This window comes from Venustampulla echinocandica (assembly GCF_003357145.1).
Source record: "Venustampulla echinocandica strain BP 5553 chromosome Unknown scaffold_5, whole genome shotgun sequence".
Lineage (NCBI taxonomy): Eukaryota > Fungi > Ascomycota > Leotiomycetes > Helotiales > Pleuroascaceae > Venustampulla > Venustampulla echinocandica.
In genome coordinates, this window is record NW_022474210.1 from 641,956 (window position 1) to 661,498 (window position 19,543).

Genomic DNA, 19,543 nt, shown 5'->3' on the forward strand with positions numbered 1-19,543 from the left:
CGCCTCCGCGCGACCCGAACCTGGATGCAGGACGAGACGAGATAACCTGACATGGAATGATACCTCCGTAAACAAACTGCATTTCACATGTGATAATAGAGCATACGTGGCTATTGTTGCGCAAGAAAGTATTGCGAAGGAGGCTTAATCGTGTAATTATCATCCCTGGCGCTATAACCCTACCAGTTCGAGTATACGCCGTACGAACTACCGATCTAAGAAATAGCGCGAATCCTACTCGAGTACTCGTAGCAGCAATGCAACATGCTGCACCTCTATCTATCCTTAACCACTTCCACGGCGCTATCAGCAAAAGAGCCGTCGGATCCTATGCGTAATCTCAACTACCGCGTCAGTTTTACCAGAGCCTGGGATTTCATGCTCGCCCTGGTGCACGAATATTGATTTGGTATCATTGCTACATTGCTCGCCAAGAAGTCGATTGTCTTTAGGGTTGTGATGGTCGTTTGCACCCCATACGTGGAGAGTTGGCGTTGTGATGAAGCCGTCGATCGTTGCGTCCCCTTGCTCGAATAGCCTTCCTCCTTGCTGCTCAACAGAGCAGGCTGGCCCACCGGAGAAGAACACGGCGAACTTGAAGTGAGGCAATAGTCTTGCTGCCTGATTCCTTACGATGAAGGATGCCGCCAGTGCGCACCCTTGAGAGAATGCAAGTACGGCATCGAACGGCCCTTCTTCAACTACATAATTATGTAGCTCTCGAAGTGCGGTTTCGAGCGTCTCGGGTTGCTTAGGATGGTAGTAAGCAAAAAACTCGTCATCTGGAGCTGCAAAAGTTTCGATTCCTAAATCCTAGGGGAAACGATTCCTCAAGATCAGCTCTTATGGGACCAACTTCGCCGGGGCAATATCAAAATCCAATCACCGTACCTTCGGCTCTAGGAGATAGCATGAGACCTTCAACGAACTCGAAGCTGTGGCCCGGACCAAGCTCATATCGCAGAGCAGCTAATGGGATGCAAAAGTCACTATGGCTCTCCGATGTGGCTCTCCTTCAGGAGAATTTACCTGTTTGTGCCTCAAAAATCTAGAGTTCTACGTTAGGTTCATTCATTGATAGCCGCAGTCCGACTGGAGAGAAGACGAGAAATGTAGGAAGGGAGTTCAAGAAATAGCGAGCCTACTCGGTTGTTTGTACCGCCTCCATGGAGGCATAGAAAACGCATTGTTGTAGATAATAACCCTGTCACACAATATGCCTAGGTAGGTAAAAGATACGAACGAAGCAAAGCGGCAGGGGGGTAGGGAGGGGACCTTACGAGGTGATGATCAATTTGAGAGTGAAGGACATAGTAAGTGTTTGTTATTTATGGTTTTCCTGGCACCCGTCTCACCGAGGTTGGGTTAAACAAACGACCCAGAGATTGAAGCCCTGTAGCTACGAGCCATATTGGCGATATCGCCTGATGCCTGACATTCGCGGGTATATTCATAGCGTAACCGACACCCTCCAGGGATGCAGATACCCCTTAAAATGATGTGTCTGCGCCGTTAAGTCGCAGTGGCAGATCTGGATTATATCCCGGCTACGCGTTAAGTTATACGAGCACTGATAAGTGACAAGGTAGGGGCGAGATCTTGTTGATTCAGATTCAGGGAATTGCAAATCTGAGTTTACCGTATTAACTAAATTACCACTCCAGCTAGTATATTAACTACTCAGTCCAGTCGAGTTGAATCCTGTTTAAATATGGCAGTGTATCAAAGACAGCCCGCTAGGAGCATTTTGATTTCCTTCTTCGCGTCCATCTACTCATGACATCGTGCCTCCATGCACTTATCACACTACAATGTACAACATGGCCAATGGTGTTATGACCGATACTGAATTGACCGAAGGTCTTCAAAACTCGACCGCTGGCTACAATCTCGAGGAGGATATTCTTGGCCCGATTGCCGTTGTTGGCCTTTCTCTCAAGTTTCCTCAAGATGCAGCCTGCGCTACATCATTTTGGGAAATGCTCATGGAAGGACGCTCGTCTATGACAACAATTCCGAAGGAGCGTTTTGATATTGAGTCGTTTCACATTCCAGGTACTAAGAGGCAGGATGCGGTTAGTACTACAACATTAATGTCAAGGCATTTATAGCTATGTGATGTCTTTATAGAAATATTTGAAGCTGATTCACTGTCTAGCTTCCTTTGCGAGGAGCCAATTTCGTCAAGGAGGATATTGGAGCATTTGATGCTGGTTTCTTTAACATCAGTCCAGCAGAAGCTTCAGCTATGGACCCTATGCAACGAATACTACTGGAAACTGCGTATCGGGCCTTTGAAAATGGTTTGTATTCTGTATTAACCAGGGAATCACTTACTTATTATCTTTGTAGCTGGGATACCTCTCGAAAAAGTGACCGGTTCGAGTACCTCGGTGTACACCGGATGTTTTAGTACCGACTATCTATTGCAATTTATGAAGGATCCTGAGTCCTTACCAACTTACGCTGCCACAGGCGTTGGTGCATCTCTCCTTGCCAATCGACTTAGTTGGTTTTTTGATCTTAAAGGGCCGAGTGTAAATTTGGATTCAGCTTGCTCGAGTAGCGGCATGGCTCTTGATATGGCATGTGCCGGCCTGCGGGACCGCAGCTGTAATATGGTAAGTCCCACAATACCGTTATAGGGGGGTGTATTGTTAGCTCTTCGCTGAATTTGCCGTAATAGAGTCTTGTCGGAGGCTGTAACTTGACCTACGCTCCAGACTACTTTAACATACTAACAAATTTGAATATGCTGTCTCACGATGGTCGGTCTTTCGCCTTTGACTCCAGGGCTAATGGCTACGCCCGAGGCGAAGGTTTTGGTGTAGTCATCCTAAAACGACTTGAAGATGCAATTGCGGATGGAGATACCATTCGCGGAGTCATTCGGTCCACTGGCTGCAATCAGGATGGCCGCACACCTGGCATTACTCAACCCAGTAGTGTTGCACAGGAAGCTTTAATCCGCGAGACCTACCGAAAAGCTGGATTATCTATGACAATGACGCGGTTTTGCGAAGCACACGGCACAGGGACGGCATTGGGAGATCCAATTGAAGCAATGGCTGTTGGGTGTGCTTTCAAAGACTCTCGGACATCCAAGGATCCACTGATTGTGTGAGTAAACACGACACCCTACCTGATTCCCACTGGCGCAGTAGATGATATTTTAGATCCCATGTATCACCTTCTACTCTAGGTTGAATCATCGGGTGCTGAAACATAGCATGGCTGACTCTGGAAAAGGGGTGCGTTAAAGAGCAATATCGGACATCTTGAAGGAGCTAGTGGTATTGCCGGACTTATCAAGACTATTATGGTTCTGGAAAAAGGCATTATTCCACCCAATGCAGGCTTTGAGAATCTTAACCGCAAGATAGATCCTTTGTATCTCTGTCTCAAGGTAAGTTTCTAGTATTATCCAATCAAACAGCTAATCAGGACGATTCTCAGTTCCCCACTACTGCGATTCCTTGGCCGACTAATGGTCTACGAAGAGCTTCTATCAACTCATTTGGTTTCGGCGGTTCTAATAGCCATGTTGTTATTGATGATGCATACAACTTCTTGAAAATACGTAACCTACCTGGGAAGCATCGGACGGTACAAATACCACCAGAAGCTAGAACACTGACAAATCTCTCCGTTTCGACGGATGTAGAAGAGCAGCCAGACATAACCCCGAAGCCTCTCGCTGTCAATGGAATATCCTGCCCTCCTAAGCTATACGTATTCTCGGCTGATAGCGAGACTAGTGTAGGCCAATTGGTCACTTGTTACGCTGACCACTTTAAAAGTGCGGCGTGGAAAGAGCCATATCCACAGGATTTTCTGGATGATCTCGCATACACACTAGGCTCTCGACGGACACATCTCCCATGGAGGTCTTACTGCGTAGCGCGATCTACGACGGAGCTCCAAGGAATCGACCAGAATGTATCCCCTCCCTCAAGAAGGAGAGAGAGTCCCCCACGAATTGGATTTCTATTTACCGGACAGGGATCGCAGTGGTATGCCATGGGACGAGAGCTCCTAATATATCCAATCTTCCAGAACAGCATTCGCGAGGCAGACGTATTTCTGCGGGGATTAGGATGTAGCTTTTCGGTCCTTGGTAAGTGATCTGGACGTTTCTGGGACGCTCTAACAGTTCACAGATGAGTTTACCCAGCCGTCATCAAAAACAAACATCGATATTCCAGTGTTTAGTCAAACTTTATGTACAGTACTTCAAGTAGCATTGGTTGAGCTATTGGAATCTTTTGGTATCACACCATCAGCGGTCGCCGGGCACTCATCAGGAGAAATTGCCGCTGCGTTAGTTTTCCTCAGCCCTGCATTATGAACATATACTGAATGCGAAACAGTTACGCAACTGGGGCTTTATCCAAAGAGTCTGCATGGAAAGTTGCTTATTATCGCGGCCTCCTCGCCACAACTCTACATGAAAGATGTTCATACACGGGAGCTATGTTAGCTGTTGCCCTTTCTGCGAAGGAAGTTGCCCCTTATTTCGCCCAGGTTCACTTGCGCCCAGGAGAATGGTCACCAATTGTATCTTGCTACAATAGTCCGAGCAGCATCACAGTATCTGGCACGGAGGAGCAGATCGATGAGTTGATATCGTTGCTCGATGGGGCATCTGTCTTTAATCGAAAACTCCGAGTGCCCGTGGCATACCACTCTCCTCAGATGATGGAAATTGCAGCAGAGTATCTGACTTTGTTGGAAACGCTCACTCGGGCAGACGGAAGTACCCGACCTATAGGCATGATATCCTCGGTCACTAGTGATCAGGTTTCAGCCCATATTCTATCCCAACCCAAGTATTGGGTTGAGAATATGGTCTGCCCTGTCCAATTTTCACGCGCTGTCGAAAATATGTGCTCAAGAACCCCAAAGTCTCTAACGAGGAAGTTAGATAGGAGCCATCGGTCTGCTGTTGCTGTTGACTATCTTCTGGAGGTAGGGCCTCATGGAACATTGAAGGGCCCGATCCGCGATATTCTCAGGGCTACCCCCCGCCAGGACGAGGTCTCATATGACTCTTTACTGTCCCGCAATGTCTCAGCTTTAGACACGGTTTTGAATGCCGTTGGTCGACTGCATTGTGCCGGCTATAGTGTTGATTTACTTGCAGTGAATGAGTTCAGTGCCGGATCTTCCAAGGCTGCTGGGACCGCCTTAGTTGATTTGCCAGAGTATCCGTTCAACCACTCGCAAACATATTGGTATGAGAGTCGAATTAGTAGGGACTTCAAGCACAAAAAGCATGGCCATGTCGACTTATTAGGAAAGCAATCATTGGACTGGAATCCGCTCGCTCCTCGTTGGCGGCATTTCCTTAGAACTAAGGATATGCCATGGGTAGAGGATCACAAGGTGTGTGAACCCACGAAGTAATTTGAGTCCTCCGATTAACTAGTATATAGATCAATGGTGTTATTCTATACCCTGCCTCTGGAATGTTGGTCATGGCAATTGAAGCAGCCCGACAGATCAATGATGACCAGGGAGATATTGTCGGCTACCAACTTGACAATGTTATCTTCTCGGCCGCTCTAGATATATCCACTAATCAGGGGGAGCTCGAGACCCAAATTTCATTGAACCCGCAAAAGAATGTTTCTGGATCAAACGGCCATCTGTTCGAGTTTGTGATCTGCTCTTATGCGGGTAGAGAGTGGACAGAAAATTGCCGGGGTATGATTCACGTCTACTTTAACGAGGGTTACCATGTCGAAGACGACCGCGTTTCCAAAAATGGCATACTGCGGAGCGCTACTCCCAAATCGGTTGACGAAAACTCCTTCTATCGTTTCCTTGATGACTGTGGGTATGGTTATGGTCCATCATTCCAAAGGATACTGAACCTTCAACATAATGATCATGGTGAAGCGGTTGCGGAAGTCTCACTGTATGGAGACAGCCACCCGGCGACAGGTATAGAACAGGCTCATGTTATACATCCGACTACATTAGACGCGATAATGCACCTTGAATTTGCTGCTCTTACAAAAGGTTGCAAGAAGAAAATCGGAACTTTCATCCCCACTAAAGTTGATTCCATGTGGATCTCAGCCGTCGGACTTGGGAATCCTGCTACAAAGGAGCCAGTAACGGTCTTCACAAGGTTGACCCTAGAATCTTACAGACATTCAGAAGCTTCATTTGTTGTGCTCAGCCCCGATGGTCAGCGAGTACTTCTCAAGTTGGATGGAGTGGAAACAACCGCTGTCGCCACCGCAGCGGATATCTCACCCTCGATTCGGGCAGCCGATCAAGTCCTGTGTTATTTAGATACCAAGATTGATATTGGTATGGTAAGTGGTAAAGAAATAATCGACTACTTGTCAAGAGAGTATCCCCAACCGTGTGCGCCCATCGCGCGGCGTGTAAAGCTGCAAAATATTATACTTCACTCTCTCCTGGATGCAAAGCGATTCCTCGGCAATACAACTTCCGAAATACTGCCACCGCACATAAAATCCTACATAGAGTGGATGGATTTCCATCTCAAGCAGTCCAGCATACAATATGACTCGGAATATTCAAGAGAGATCGAACGCGAACGATCCGCTGAAGAACACTTATATTGTGAGGTTGGGAAACAGCTCCCCAAGGTACTTAGTGGAGAAATAAGCTCTTCTCAGCTCTTATTTGAGAGTGATCTTGTCAAGAACTACTATAGTGAGAAAGCTCAGACTGAAGTGTACTTTAAGAGGCTGCTGAAGTACGTTGACCTTATGGCACATAAGAATCCTGGAATGAAGGTCCTTGAGATCGGTGGAGGCACAGGCACCTTCACGGAGTATATCCTGTATACTCTGCAACACCATTTAGACGGAGACGCGGGAGTCCTGCGGTGCAGGAATTATGACTTCACAGACATCGGCTCATCGTTTATCCAACAAGCAAAAGAAAGATTTGCCGAGTACTCGGACAAGGTGCGATTCAGCGTTTTGGATGTTGAAACGGACGTTGTGTCGCAGGGCTACGAGGCAGAATCGTATGATCTTATTGTGGCAATTTCAGTTTGTTTTGCCCCGAATCACTAAAGGCTGTTGACTAATTTCAATAGGTCATTCACGCTACTCAGACTCTCGAAAAAACGCTACATAACGTCCGGAAGTTACTGAAACCGTAAGATAATATCAAACGCGATATGTGGCAATTGCTAATAATGAAAGGGGGGGCACTCTGCTGCTTCAGGAACCTATAACACCAATGAACCTCATGCCTGGGTTCGTTTTCGGCATACTACCAGGGTGGTGGTTGGGTAAGTGTATCTAGCTTCCATCTGAGATTTTAATTAACTTCCCAAGGCACCGAAGAAAACCGTAAATTATCACCACTAGTTGACGAGGACACTTGGAACGCCTTGCTTCTCAAGACCGGCTTTACTGGCACCGAAATTGTGATTCGTGATTGCGAGAGCGAATCCTGTCGTGAAATGAGTTTCATGATCTCCAAAGCTGCCTCTGAGAAAATTAGTTGCTCGGACGCCCTACCGTGCCAACGTCTTAGGATCATAGTACAAAAAGGCTCGTTGTTCCAACAAGCTGTGGCCGAACGGCTGCAAATCCATATGAAGTCAGAAGCGAACTATGTTTGCGATATAATAACCCTCCAGACAGCAGCAACCCTCGCGGACATGAGCGAACATCTCTGTGTATTCGTTCCCGAGGTCGAAGGCCCCTTTCTAATGCACATGGACGAGGAGGATTATGGCTTGCTTAAAGCGGTATTATACAATACAAGCTATATCCTTTGGCTTACCAGAGGGGGCGGGAGAGATCCTCAAAATCCCGCATACGCAATCATTGACGGTTTCGCTAGGTCGTTCCGGGTAGAAGTAAGTAACATCAAACTGGTGGTCCTGGCGCTCCAGGGTGGGGGCCCTTTGACGACCAGGCAGGTTGAAAGCATATTTGAGGTCATGACAGAAACGCTCCGAATTCCTGGAAATGAGCATTATGAGCGAGAGTACATTGAGAGAGACAGTATGCTCCACATCAATCGGGTCGTGGAGGCAAACGACCTGAAGGGAGACTTTATCGACCGAATATCTCAGCATAAGAGCATCCAAACACTTGCGGAAGCCCCGCCAGTGTTGCTGAACATCACAGTTCCAGGCCAGCTGGACACATTGCACTTCATAGAAGATGACGATGCCAAACTCCCGCTGGGTGCTGATGAAGTGGAAATCGAGGTCAAGGCTATCGGGCTGAGTTTCCACGATTATACAGTGACATCTGGCCGCTCCAAAAGCGCCAATATTGGTACCGAATGTGCTGGCGTCGTCCGGAGGGCTAATACAGGATTAGACCTTCATTCTGGAGACAGAGTATGGATGCAGGGCACCGGGACCTGTAGAACTTTGGCCCGATCATCTGCGAACCTAGTTTCCAGGCTGCCTCCGGACATGTCCTTCGAACAAGCATGTGCGTTACCGCTAGGATCCGTTACTGCTTCATACGCTTTGCACCAGGCGGCGCGGATCCAGAAAGGTGACTCGGTGTTGATCCACTCCACGGGTATGATCCAGGAAGCTGCCCTACAGTTGGCTCGAGAAGTGGGAATCGACCTGTATGTTGTCACAAGATACGGAGCAGAAAAGGATATTTTCGCAGACTTGTACCAAATACCTAAAGATCGAATAATATCAGAGACGCGCTTTAGTGATGAGATAAAGAGACTTACAAAGGGACGAGGCGTGGATATAGTCCTAAACTCTCTCCCGGATGCCATCAACGAATGTTTCGAGTGCATATCGCCATTTGGCGTCTTCGTGGATATCGTCGATCATCGAGAACAGCCCACTGTCATGATTCGAAATCATCACGGTGCTTCAAATGTAACTTTCATTACCATCAATAGCGCGGTGGTGAAGCAAGAGCGTCCACACCTAATGCATGCAGCCATAGAGAGAGTACTTGCATTAGCTTCGGCAGGGCAGCTCAAGGCTTCTAATGTGGAGACATACCCATTATCCAAGGCTCAAGAAGCCTTTGAGCAATTGAAAAGCATGGGAGACAGTGCCAAAGTTGTGCTGAGTGTCGATACAAATGATAAAGTCAAGGTTAGTTCACAGTGGATATACAACCTCAGAATTTACTAACAATGTTGCTTTTCTAGATGGTTAAGGCTCAGAAAGACACGTACAGATTTTCTGCCAGCGCGACCTATGTTATAGCTGGCGGACTCAGAGGCATCGGTCAAAGCGTCACTAACTGGATGGCTCGAAAAGGGGTTAAATACCTTATCCTGCTCTCCCGTTTTGGCCCAACAACTGAGGAAGCCAGGAAGTGCGTATCCGACTTGCTTGACCTGGGTATCCATGTTGAGACACCTCAATGTGACATCACAAATCTGTTAGTCTTAAAACAGGTGCTATTGAAATGCCAGGAAACAATGCCGCCAGTCAGAGGATGCATTCACCTCGCAAATAATGGAGAGGTGAGACCCCCACAAATTTTATAATGTATCTCGTAATATTAATAACGTGTGAAGGATATGTTATTTGAAAATATGCCTCACTCTAACTGGAGTGCATTTATGGGCGCCAAAGCACGAGGAGCTTGGAATCTTCACTCCCTCCTACCCAGTGGCCTCGACTTTTTCGTTATGACTTCTTCTATTGCTGGCGTCATTGGTGGTATCTCGCATGTTGCATACTCAGCGGCAAACACTTACTTGGACGGTCTGGCGCGATACCGACTTTCTCTTGGTGAAAGGGCCGTATCAATCTGCTTTGGGCCTTTAGAAGACCACGGTATGCTTGCCCATGACCGTGCACAGTTCCACAGATTCCTCATGGGCGGCAAGTATATCCCGCTGCCTGAGCATGAGGCTCTCGCTATGTTCGACTCCGCGTGCGACCCTTCATTGCGACTCTCTAGGAGAGAATGCCAGCCGATCATTGGCAGCCAAACCCCTGGGGGAATTTTGGCCAAGGGTTTCGAGCTGCCGGATTCGATGCGCCAGCCCCTTTGGCTTCATATGTACCAAGTTCAATCCGTAGTAACAGAAACCACACTGCCATCAGAACGGAACCAGGACATCGCAGCAGAGTTGGACAGTGCGGATACGATAGAAAAGATTAGGGATATTGTCATGGAAGCATTGGTGAAGCGGGTGGCGAAGACCCTATTAATTGACGAGGCGAGGTTGGATTTGAACCAGCCGATGCATACATATGGAGTTGACTCACTAACTGCGGTTGATCTAAGAAACTGGTTTTCGAAGACGTTGGGAGTCGCTGTTGCTGTGTTCGAGATATTGGGCGGTGTCTCCTTTACAGAAATTGGGTTAATAGTTGCGAGGAAGTATATGGACATACCCAAAAAAGCAAGTAAGCATATGTAACTCTAGGAGGCTAGGATTAGTTCATGGTCAGCTTTAAGACCAAGCTTGGGGAATCTAATACCAATCTAACAGCCCGTGTTTCTTCTAATTGTAACACGGCAATAGTGCTCTGTCATATTAATTAGCTAACCTTAAGTGCACTTTATATTATGCTTATCCTTCACCCCCTAATTCTGTTTTATTTTACATTCACGTTGATTTACATACTCCCCAGCGCACTTTTACAGGTGTGCCAGTGCAAAAATGTGCTGATATTGAAATTCGATTGTTGGTCCTAGGTTGGCGTTGTTGTTCCACCTTCATCGAGATCTGATACATTGAGAAACGAACCTCCGGAACTCGTTAGCTCGGAGTAGAACGCATCATATTTAATGTTGGCCTGCATCGTCCTTCGCGTATTCCACTTGAAGTCTACCTAATGAGGGTCCTCGCGCCTCCCAAACCAGTAATCATAATTCTGCCGTGCTGTTAGTTTCATAACCAATTCAGAGTTCCACGGGTATAGAAGGAGGTACCTGCGGCTTGTGCAAGTCTCCCAGGGTGTTCGTCGCTTGATCAATAATGCGAGCCTCATCTTTTGGGACAGGATATCGGTGATGTGATCGAGCAATACAACTGAAAAATGTATGCGTATATTGGGCTCTGTCGCTCTGCTATTTCGTTGGAGTTGTGTTAGAAACGGCGGTTGAGTTACTTTTTGATATACATTGTAAGGTTCCCAAAAAGCTTCTCGGAATCTAGAAACCGTTGTTGGTGATAGGACTGGACCATAAACCGAAGTCGAGGGGAATCAGGATCTGTAGAGTAAGGACTCCGCAAAGTCAGTATTATTTCTAGGATAGAGACTATATTGGTTTTCAAAGGCACTGTGCCACGGTACCGCCATAAGAAGTTGGTTAAGCATGGCGGAACCCTCGCGTTAAGAAGAGCCGTATGCTCGTGCCATTCCAGATGAGGTATTATATAAAGGATTGGCAGGTTACTTACGAGAGCCAAGCGCCTGACTCCATCTTTTCCCATTCACGCGTCTCTGCTTCTTCTGGTTCAACAGTATTCCACAGCATTGCTGCCGGCCATTGAATATCAGCAATGATCTGCTTCACAGGTACATTAGGGTTGACCGAAATGACCAGAGTATTGGCGTCGACCTCCAAAAAACCTTTGGGGTCATCAACAGGCGTGATTTTAATGGTTTCGAGGAATTCCTTGTCGACGGCGTTGTACTCCGGCTCTTGAGCATAGCAATGTATACTCCTCCCACTTCTCTCTTTCAAGACCTCTGCCATCGTCTCAACTGCGGCGTGCTGGGTATTGGAGCGGGAAGGGTGGGGCTTATCCGTTCCGGTCAGAGACCCAAGGCCGAAGCAGACAATTTTATTGATGGAAACAGAGAAGGTTGCTGTGGCGAGATGTTGCTTAAGTGACCTACAGGCATCGCTCTTCTGCCACGCTTGGCGAGCCTGCCCGAACGCGCTTGTCACTTCCGAGAGAGCAAATTTTGGGGGCTTAATATGCTTTGTGTAGCTGATCGTTATAGCGTTTAACTCGAAATGTAACTCCTCCCCTGGTGATGCCGGTCTTAAATTCGTAAGCGACTGGAAGCAGTGGTACCTGATCCTACTCGTATGGGTGCTGTTTGAAAAGCTCCCGTCAGCATATGCAAAACCCTACGTCGGAACTCTCGCGACAGCAGGCTGACATCGTATCATTTAAACCATGGCTCAAGCGGCAACTAGCGACGCTACTCCATGGGGGTCACTAGCTGGTCTGTGGATAGGATAGGATGCAATGCATATTTTCAAGACTGGATCCGACACCTACCTCGAGTTTCCGCAAACGGATGGAACCTTAATGTAGTGTTCTTGTGGGATATTGTCAATGTTGTTAATATACACACAGTCTCCGTTTAGTGCCAGCTGTCGGTCAAGGTCCTCTAGTAATGACCGTGGAAAGAGCGGTACCCCTGAAGCATAAGCCTTGAGAATGTATTCAACCCCGCGTGTCTCGCGGGCAAGCTCTGCTCCGCCCATGGCGAGTGGCATCTTATAGATGATAACGCTTGCAGATAGAGACGTCGGAAAGATAGGCGGTCGATCCGTTGTGGAATGCAGAAAGGTGGCGGTGGGAGAGTTCGAAGTCTATACCTTTACGGGGTCATGCACGAAGGGACGAACTATAAACAGAGAAGCGCCCTATGGGTCGTGCCGTGAGCTCGCCAGCTCGCGGCCCCCTGCGCCAACTTGTACGCGAACCACAACATGGGCTAGTAGGGCTTTGGAGGGCCCGTAGACCAATTAGGGGCTGAGGGGGTAGCATCCATCGCGTGCGACGACAATCTCCTTCTTCCAAAGCATCAATGGCTTCGACCATGCATCCAGCTTGGGACCGCCCACCCGGCTTTGGACTGGTAGTAGCGGCAAGCAGAGCTTACTCTCACGCTGGGAGCTACAATTATCTTTCAGGCCGCGCTGACTCTCTCCTTAGCCTGGCCTGCTATCCGGCTATATAATCGCGATCTTTTGGCCCTGCTCAATGTTGTGGAGGGCGTGGATGGTACGCATCATATGGAGTAATCCATGGAAAGTACGCTTATAGTGATGGAAGTTACAGTTCTTTCTATTTCTCTCAACATAGACGAAAATTACTAACATATATTAGGACCGTAAACCCTCGTCGATGCACTGCCTCATAAATATAAATATGAAGCAATGTAACACCTCTGATCGCGGACTTTTCATCGCTCCAAAGCACGCGTCGTATACCCCGGCATATCTGCTTCCAAGACCAACTGTAGTAGCCAATTCCCTCTCGACGACCTCCAAATCGAAGTCTCGCCCAGCACCACAATCTGTCTTTTGCAATCACCTCATCCCCGCACGCTTCCGTCATCGCCATCATGCGTCCAAATGGCGATAAATATCCCTCTGGCCATGCTACCCATGCAGTAATTTTCCCACCGTTTCCGGGCCGCAGTGAGTACGGGAGCCTGGGCAGGTAGACCCGTAACAAGGACGAAGTTCCGTTTTCCAGAACAGATGCGGAGAGCCAGAAGTCCTATCCCAGTTAAGGATTTTCAACTTGCGCAGCTTTGTTTTCCGCGGCAGCTGGTTCCGCACTCGTCAGTGCCTGAGTCGACCTTGCTTCTTTCTTCTGCCTTAGCTCTTCATCATATTTTTTGCCTTCTGCCTTGAGCTTTTCCTCGTCTGGCCGCGACAACTCAATCTGTGGCAGAAGGAAGAATGCAAACACGAATGCTGAGGCTGCAAGCCCCGCGCCAACGAGGAACACCGTTCTGAAGCCCTTCTTGTAAGCCTCAACGAATACTCCTTTCAAATTGATTGAATTTTCTGTTCCGGGTAAAACGACCGATCCACTTAGAACATCTCCCGGATGATTTAGTAGCCACTGTATATTTTCTGGCTGGACATCTGCCAGGCCGGATAATGCTGAACGAAGACTATTATTGCTGTGGCCGTGAGCGTGGTTTCCTTCTGCATCATAAATACTCACATAATAGTTCCCGCAACTGCGAGACCGAAGGTGGCCCCAAGATTCCTGATAAAACTGTTGTATGTATGTCAGATCAAGATATAGCAGCTGTCACAGACTAGACGTACCTCCGGAACGAAGTGACGACAGCCATGTTTTTTCTCGAAACGCTTGCCTGGATTGCAATTAGGGACCTACACAATATCAGTTGCATTCGAATCAAAATTACGCGCCCAACTTACGGTTGCAGTGTGCAACCCACCCCAAAACCAGTCAAGACGGCATAACCGATTTGCTTCCCCAGTCCAGAGGTCTCGTTCAGTGTGGAGAACATACCAAGCCCTACTGACCAAGCAATCCATCCAACCAAAATAGCCTCCTGCATTTTATCAGCAGCTACATAGAATGAAGCAACCGGAAGGAATGACTCACTCTATATCGACCCGTCTTATGAATGAGCAAACCTGACAACGTGCTGAAAGCAGCTGATCTAATTAGACACGCATAGGCCGCAAAGCTGGCGAGTACGTACTCTGTGTAAGGGTAATTGGCAGCAGCAGAGCACCCGACTTTACCGTCGAGTAGCCATACACTAGCTGGTAAAAAGTGGGAATATAGTACACCTGGGTCACGAAGCCCCAACCGTTGATACTACGCACGAATTGTTAGCTAATGATTGGTAAGTGATGCTCGTTTTCTCTTACAACATGGTTAACGAAGCGCCGTTAACCACCTTTTGCTTGAAAATATAGACTAAATTTTCATTAGCATTGGGGCTTATTTTGCAGCCGAAGACATACGAGGTACAAGGGGCAAAGTTGCTCCCTTCCACTGCCAAAGCACAAAGGCTACACAGCATGTAACTCCTAAAACCAAGGAAGCGATGACGGCCGCTGAATCCCATAGTTTCTCACCACCTCCCCAGGTTAATGCCAGCTTGAATTCGTCAGAATATTCCGTGCTAATAAGTAATACTGATTCTCAGACATACCACGATCAGTGTTGATCCGCCCAGAGCAAAAAAAGCACCAAGGAAATCAATGGCTCGGATTTTTCTACGGTTTTTCAGTCGAGCTATTTTCGGTGGTAGGGAGGTGGAGCATCTTACTTCTTCCAGTCTCCTTCAACTTTCTTGAGTGGCGTAAAGAAAATCACACCAACCATAGTGATTGCAGTTAAGGGGAGATTCAACCGGAAGATCCATCTCCTGGATCTATGTTAGGCTGGTTGACACATTCCGGTATCACAAACATTACCAATCATGTTTTGCCAACGCTCCTCCAATAACTGGACCGATTCCATTAGCAAGAGCGACGAACGCACCCTTTTTAGGTCAGCGATTAATGAATTTTTAGAACCATCGATTCCACCAACTTACAAAAATCCCCTGGTACTTTCCACGCTCCCTCAATGACACAACATCACTTATGACCGTCTGCGCGATGGTCATCAACCCTCCACCCCCTATCCCAGTTATCGCACGAAATACAATCAGCTGGGCAACATTTGTTGCGAGTGATGACGCAAGAGAGCCGAAGAAGAAGATTCCGAATCCAACAAGTAATATGTTTTTCCGCGACCAGATATCCGACAGTCTCCCGTACAGCAGCTGGAATGATGTCGATGTTCTATGATATGTCATCAGCCCTGGCACCCATTTTCCCACTGGAATACCGCCTACATAAAGAACCCTCCGGCAATCCAGGACGATTGGCTCCCTGCACCGAGCTGTGAACTGACTATTGATAAACTGGCAGCCAGTGTTGTCTGGTCCATTAGAGTAAAGAAGTCGATGGAAGCGCATACAAGGAAAATCTATTCTGTGTTAGCTCATCAATTCCAAAACTGCCTCCAATACCACGCACAGTAATAATTCTAGCCGTTGGCAGATAATTTGTTTGCTCATTGAACTGATGCTCCACATTTGGCCTTTCACTGGTTCCGTCTGCTAACTCCTCTGTTGGTGTCACTGGATCGCTCTCCACCCGTTGTTCAACTTCGGACTTCCCCATGATTGCGATTATACAAGTTCTTTAAAGCGATACAACAGCTTAAGTCGAGACTCTACTTCCTAAAGTATCTCCCCCACGACATCAATTATAAACAAGCATAAAAACTCCTCCGCTTTCGGAAGCAGAATACTTCTTCCTATCAAGGCAAAGAGCGGCAAACGGCGCCTAAAACCAAATTGACAACTACGGGCTGTTAGTCCCGGCAATGCATGCAAGCCAGTCGCAGCGGGCCGTTGTTGGGAGACTCCGCATTTGAGATCTACAGGGTGCTTTGCGGGTCCATGGCATGGGCACCTTCCTTGCACCTTGCATTTTGCAATTTATCTGCTCATTATAGCTCAAGGCCTCTCACCAGGTCTCCAACAGAAACACATAGGGCGAAGATATACATTGGGTGTACAAAGCCACCTCGATAGTTTGCACTCATTACTTGTTGAAACTACAAACTACGAAGTATGCACTCATTATAGCGCGCCGAGAGGAAACGGGTGTCCCCGCAGCCCCAATGCTTGTTTCGCAATTTATGTGCTCATTATAGCGCACTAACCAGAAAGAACAAAAAAGGCGTGTTTAACCTTCTCACGAATTAATGCTTATTCTCATTGGGCAGTAACTGCCGTGCTGGCCTACTCGTTTAACGATGGATGCGGTTGGAATTTAGATCGGAGTGATGGAAGACACTCATTCGTCTCCCCAACTGACTTAGTCAAGGAGTCGGCTAATACTACTTAAACGCCACAATATAGGATTGACAACGGCATTGCAGCTGCAACTGCATATCAGTCTCGACCGTGTGACTTGAATCACTTGATGATCATTTTCCAAACACCGGCAAGAACTCCCGAGCTTATGGCACATTGGTTCGACTCACACTAGACAAGGAACTAGAACCCCGAAGCAAAGTTCTGAACCCCACGCTTCGGTTGATTGTTGAAGACACCATATATACTTGGATTAAGTAATAGAGTCGTTATGGTGAAAGACTCCACTAGACTTAGAGTATTGGCTTAGTACTTTTGCAGTATTGGTTAAATGAAGGCCTGCTAAGTAGCTGCTTATTGAGTAGGGCTTTAGTCTGCTTTGGATATTTTCCAAATTCTACATTTATAATGCCTACGCCATTCATTTTGGGCCATGACTTATTGCGCTATATACAAGCATGGAAACAGGGAGTAAGCCTAAATAGGTCATATGCCATATGAGCTTTCAGAGACATGTGAAGGTTGCGGCCGGAATAACTCTAGTGAGGTATGTTTTTACTTGGTTTACGGTAATATTTGTCTCTCCTATGCCGTGGCCGCTTAATGGGGGGGGAGCGTAGCTGGAGATGATGAGTGGATGCAATTGCGTAACTCCGCACCTCGGCCGACATTATTCCCCTCCCATCAAACACAGCTTCCACTATGTTTTCCGTATAGCTTCATTTGAAACCTGTTGATATATAAGTTAGTAGACAGAGCTTCAAAACCTCAGTCGCACCCATCTCCACGTACAGTTTCAACAATGTCGGTTCATAACCCCCTCAATATTTACTCCGGCAAAGACTCGCTTCAAAAATACTTTGATCCCGATTTTGCCCCTCTATTACCCCTGGTTGAGATTCCCGACGAGTTCAATCCTTTTAGGGAAGATGGAGTGCGCATTTATGCGAAAATGATGACTATGCTTCCAGCAAATAACGTCAAGGCATTGCCAGGTATGAGATTGTAACCAGAACAAAAGAATTACCAACTAATCGACTGGCAAGCACTTGATTTGCTTGCACAATGCGTCAAGCCAGAGAAGACGAAGACTGTTGTGGAATACAGCTCTGGATCGACCATCATTTCAATGTCTATGATAGGTAAATTTTCCCTCAATTGCTACCTTCATCTGGCCCAGTGCTAATGGTACAGCACGGGTTGTCCATGGGATCAGCGACTGTCGAGCCTACCTCTCCAACAAGACTGGCGATACAAAGCTTAAGCTGATGCAGTTTTTTGGACTTGACATGTGCGTTCCTCTTTAACGACCGAAGGCTCTGGGCTTATTCTAGATAGAACCCTATTTCCTGGCCCTTCTCAACCCGAGCCTTATGATTCAAGAGGTGGTATCCAGGTTGCACGACGCATGGCTCTGGAGGACGAGACTGTGTGCAACCCCAACCAATATGAGCATGATGCCAACTGGGGCGCACACTACAAATGGACCGGTCCGCAGATTCTCAAACAGTTACCCGATCTCAGCGTTATGTGTGCTGGTGTTGGCACTTCAGGAACGATGACAGGGATAGGAACATATTTGGGCGAGAAAAGGCCCTCTGTTGTCCGTGTAGGGTATGTCTATCTTCTCAAATATTCAAAAGAGAGAACCTCAGAAACTAAGCCTGTACTAGAGTCTTCACAGCCGTAGGGGACCGCGTACCTGGACCTCGTCCATATTCACTCATGGAACCTGTGAAGTTCCCTTGGCGCGCTGCAATTGACGCTATGGAGGAAGTTGGCTCAACCGACTCTTTCGGTATATCCATGAAGCTGTCGAGAGCCGGAATTATTTGCGGGCCCTCATCTGGCTTCAATCTTAAAGGTACTGTTTCCTTATATCCTACCATCAAATTCTGAGCTGACTATAAACCAAACATTACAGGTCTCTGCCAGTTTCTCTCAAAGCGCAAAGAAGCTGGCACTCTCCGCGACCTTGCTAGTCCAAATGGCGATATCAATTGTGTTTTTATCTGCTGTGATCTACCATACCAATATCTGAACGATTACTTTGACAAATTAGACAGCACCTGGTTTCCCCAAATCCACAACAGGCACCTTACTGAAGTTGATCTATATAACAATTACGAAGAGGTCGGAGAACGCGAGCCTAGTGCTGTAATTCCAGACTTTTACGAGCTATCACCTGCCACCGCTGATCCACTGACGCTGGCATTACCTTTATCCCTTCGTAACGGCCATGCAGTCCTTGATCTTCGGACAGAGGCTGAGTTTGCGGTCTCGCATTTGCCTCAAGCTACGAATATCCCCCTAGACTCACTGACACCCGGTAGTCCTTCGCCGTTCTCGGACAGTGATTTGTTTGCGGCGCAGTGGCGGGAGATGGAGGCACTTTTCGGCGGGGGCAGCTTAGATACAGCCTCTGATTTAGCTAAAGATCTTTCAAAGAAGAAGAGAGTGCTGATAGTATGTCATGGCGGCGATACTGCGCGAGTAGCTTCTACCATCTTGAGATCAAAAGGGGCGAATGCTGAATGTATGAAGGGTGGGATGGAGGCCGTGGGTAGGGGGTTTTGCGTGTTAGTTAAGGAGCAGAAGGGGGCGCTTTGCAACGGCAAATCTGCGGCGATGGGAGTTAAGGAGATTATACAACCTGAAGAGACCATGGTTTGATTATGTAGATGTTTTTTTAATCGGGATCGAATCTTCAAGTAAATATAATTGTCATATCAGCTATTCCATCACTATTCCTCTGTTTGGTGGAATCTCGTCAACACATTCTGTTCTCTTCCCTCCTGTTATTTTCCTTCATCGCATAGGGAAATAGCTGGAAATTTTCAACCCACTACTCATATTTGGCAGGGGCCTCAACCCGTCCGCTATACTGCGTACGCCCTAAAGTCTCAAAAGGGGAGGGAGTAACACAGGGGGATTCTGACTGCCATGCAATTCACAAGCCATGAACCATGT

General features: G+C 47.4%; 5 protein-coding genes across 5 annotated transcripts; 2 read left to right on the forward strand and 3 right to left on the reverse strand.

Annotated features, from left to right (window-relative positions):
- Nucleotides 1–306: 306 nt before the first annotated feature.
- Nucleotides 307–957, reverse strand: BP5553_07132 (uncharacterized protein; the record flags this gene model as incomplete). The annotated part of the gene is made up of 2 exons (XM_032015755.1): nt 307–813; nt 892–957. 2 exons carry the CDS (start codon nt 955–957, stop codon nt 307–309), a joined length of 573 nt encoding a protein of 190 aa, XP_031868024.1.
- An 863-nt stretch (nt 958–1,820) lies between these two features.
- Nucleotides 1,821–10,371, forward strand: BP5553_07133 (uncharacterized protein; the record flags this gene model as incomplete). Its single annotated transcript, XM_032015756.1, has 14 exons — nt 1,821–2,075; nt 2,159–2,303; nt 2,353–2,621; nt 2,687–3,120; nt 3,250–3,406; nt 3,457–4,117; nt 4,161–4,320; nt 4,371–5,385; nt 5,436–7,037; nt 7,085–7,146; nt 7,194–7,282; nt 7,329–9,085; nt 9,142–9,462; nt 9,517–10,371. 14 exons carry the CDS (start codon nt 1,821–1,823, stop codon nt 10,369–10,371), a joined length of 7,782 nt encoding a protein of 2,593 aa, XP_031868025.1.
- Nucleotides 10,372–10,856: 485 nt separating this feature from the next.
- On the reverse strand, nt 10,857–12,413 carry BP5553_07134 (uncharacterized protein; the record flags this gene model as incomplete). Its single annotated transcript, XM_032015757.1, has 4 exons — nt 10,857–10,986; nt 11,359–11,966; nt 12,117–12,138; nt 12,193–12,413. 4 exons carry the CDS (start codon nt 12,411–12,413, stop codon nt 10,857–10,859), a joined length of 981 nt encoding a protein of 326 aa, XP_031868026.1.
- Nucleotides 12,414–13,434: 1,021 nt separating this feature from the next.
- On the reverse strand, nt 13,435–15,872 carry BP5553_07135 (MFS general substrate transporter; the record flags this gene model as incomplete). Its single annotated transcript, XM_032015758.1, has 14 exons — nt 13,435–13,837; nt 13,882–13,935; nt 13,989–14,054; nt 14,103–14,239; nt 14,293–14,345; nt 14,393–14,511; nt 14,565–14,613; nt 14,661–14,796; nt 14,852–14,915; nt 14,969–15,067; nt 15,117–15,184; nt 15,239–15,488; nt 15,542–15,675; nt 15,726–15,872. 14 exons carry the CDS (start codon nt 15,870–15,872, stop codon nt 13,435–13,437), a joined length of 1,779 nt encoding a protein of 592 aa, XP_031868027.1.
- A 1,503-nt stretch (nt 15,873–17,375) lies between these two features.
- Nucleotides 17,376–19,246, forward strand: BP5553_07136 (putative cysteine synthase B; the record flags this gene model as incomplete). The annotated part of the gene is made up of 6 exons (XM_032015759.1): nt 17,376–17,568; nt 17,620–17,715; nt 17,768–17,864; nt 17,912–18,187; nt 18,247–18,437; nt 18,498–19,246. 6 exons carry the CDS (start codon nt 17,376–17,378, stop codon nt 19,244–19,246), a joined length of 1,602 nt encoding a protein of 533 aa, XP_031868028.1.
- Nucleotides 19,247–19,543: the final 297 nt, after the last annotated feature.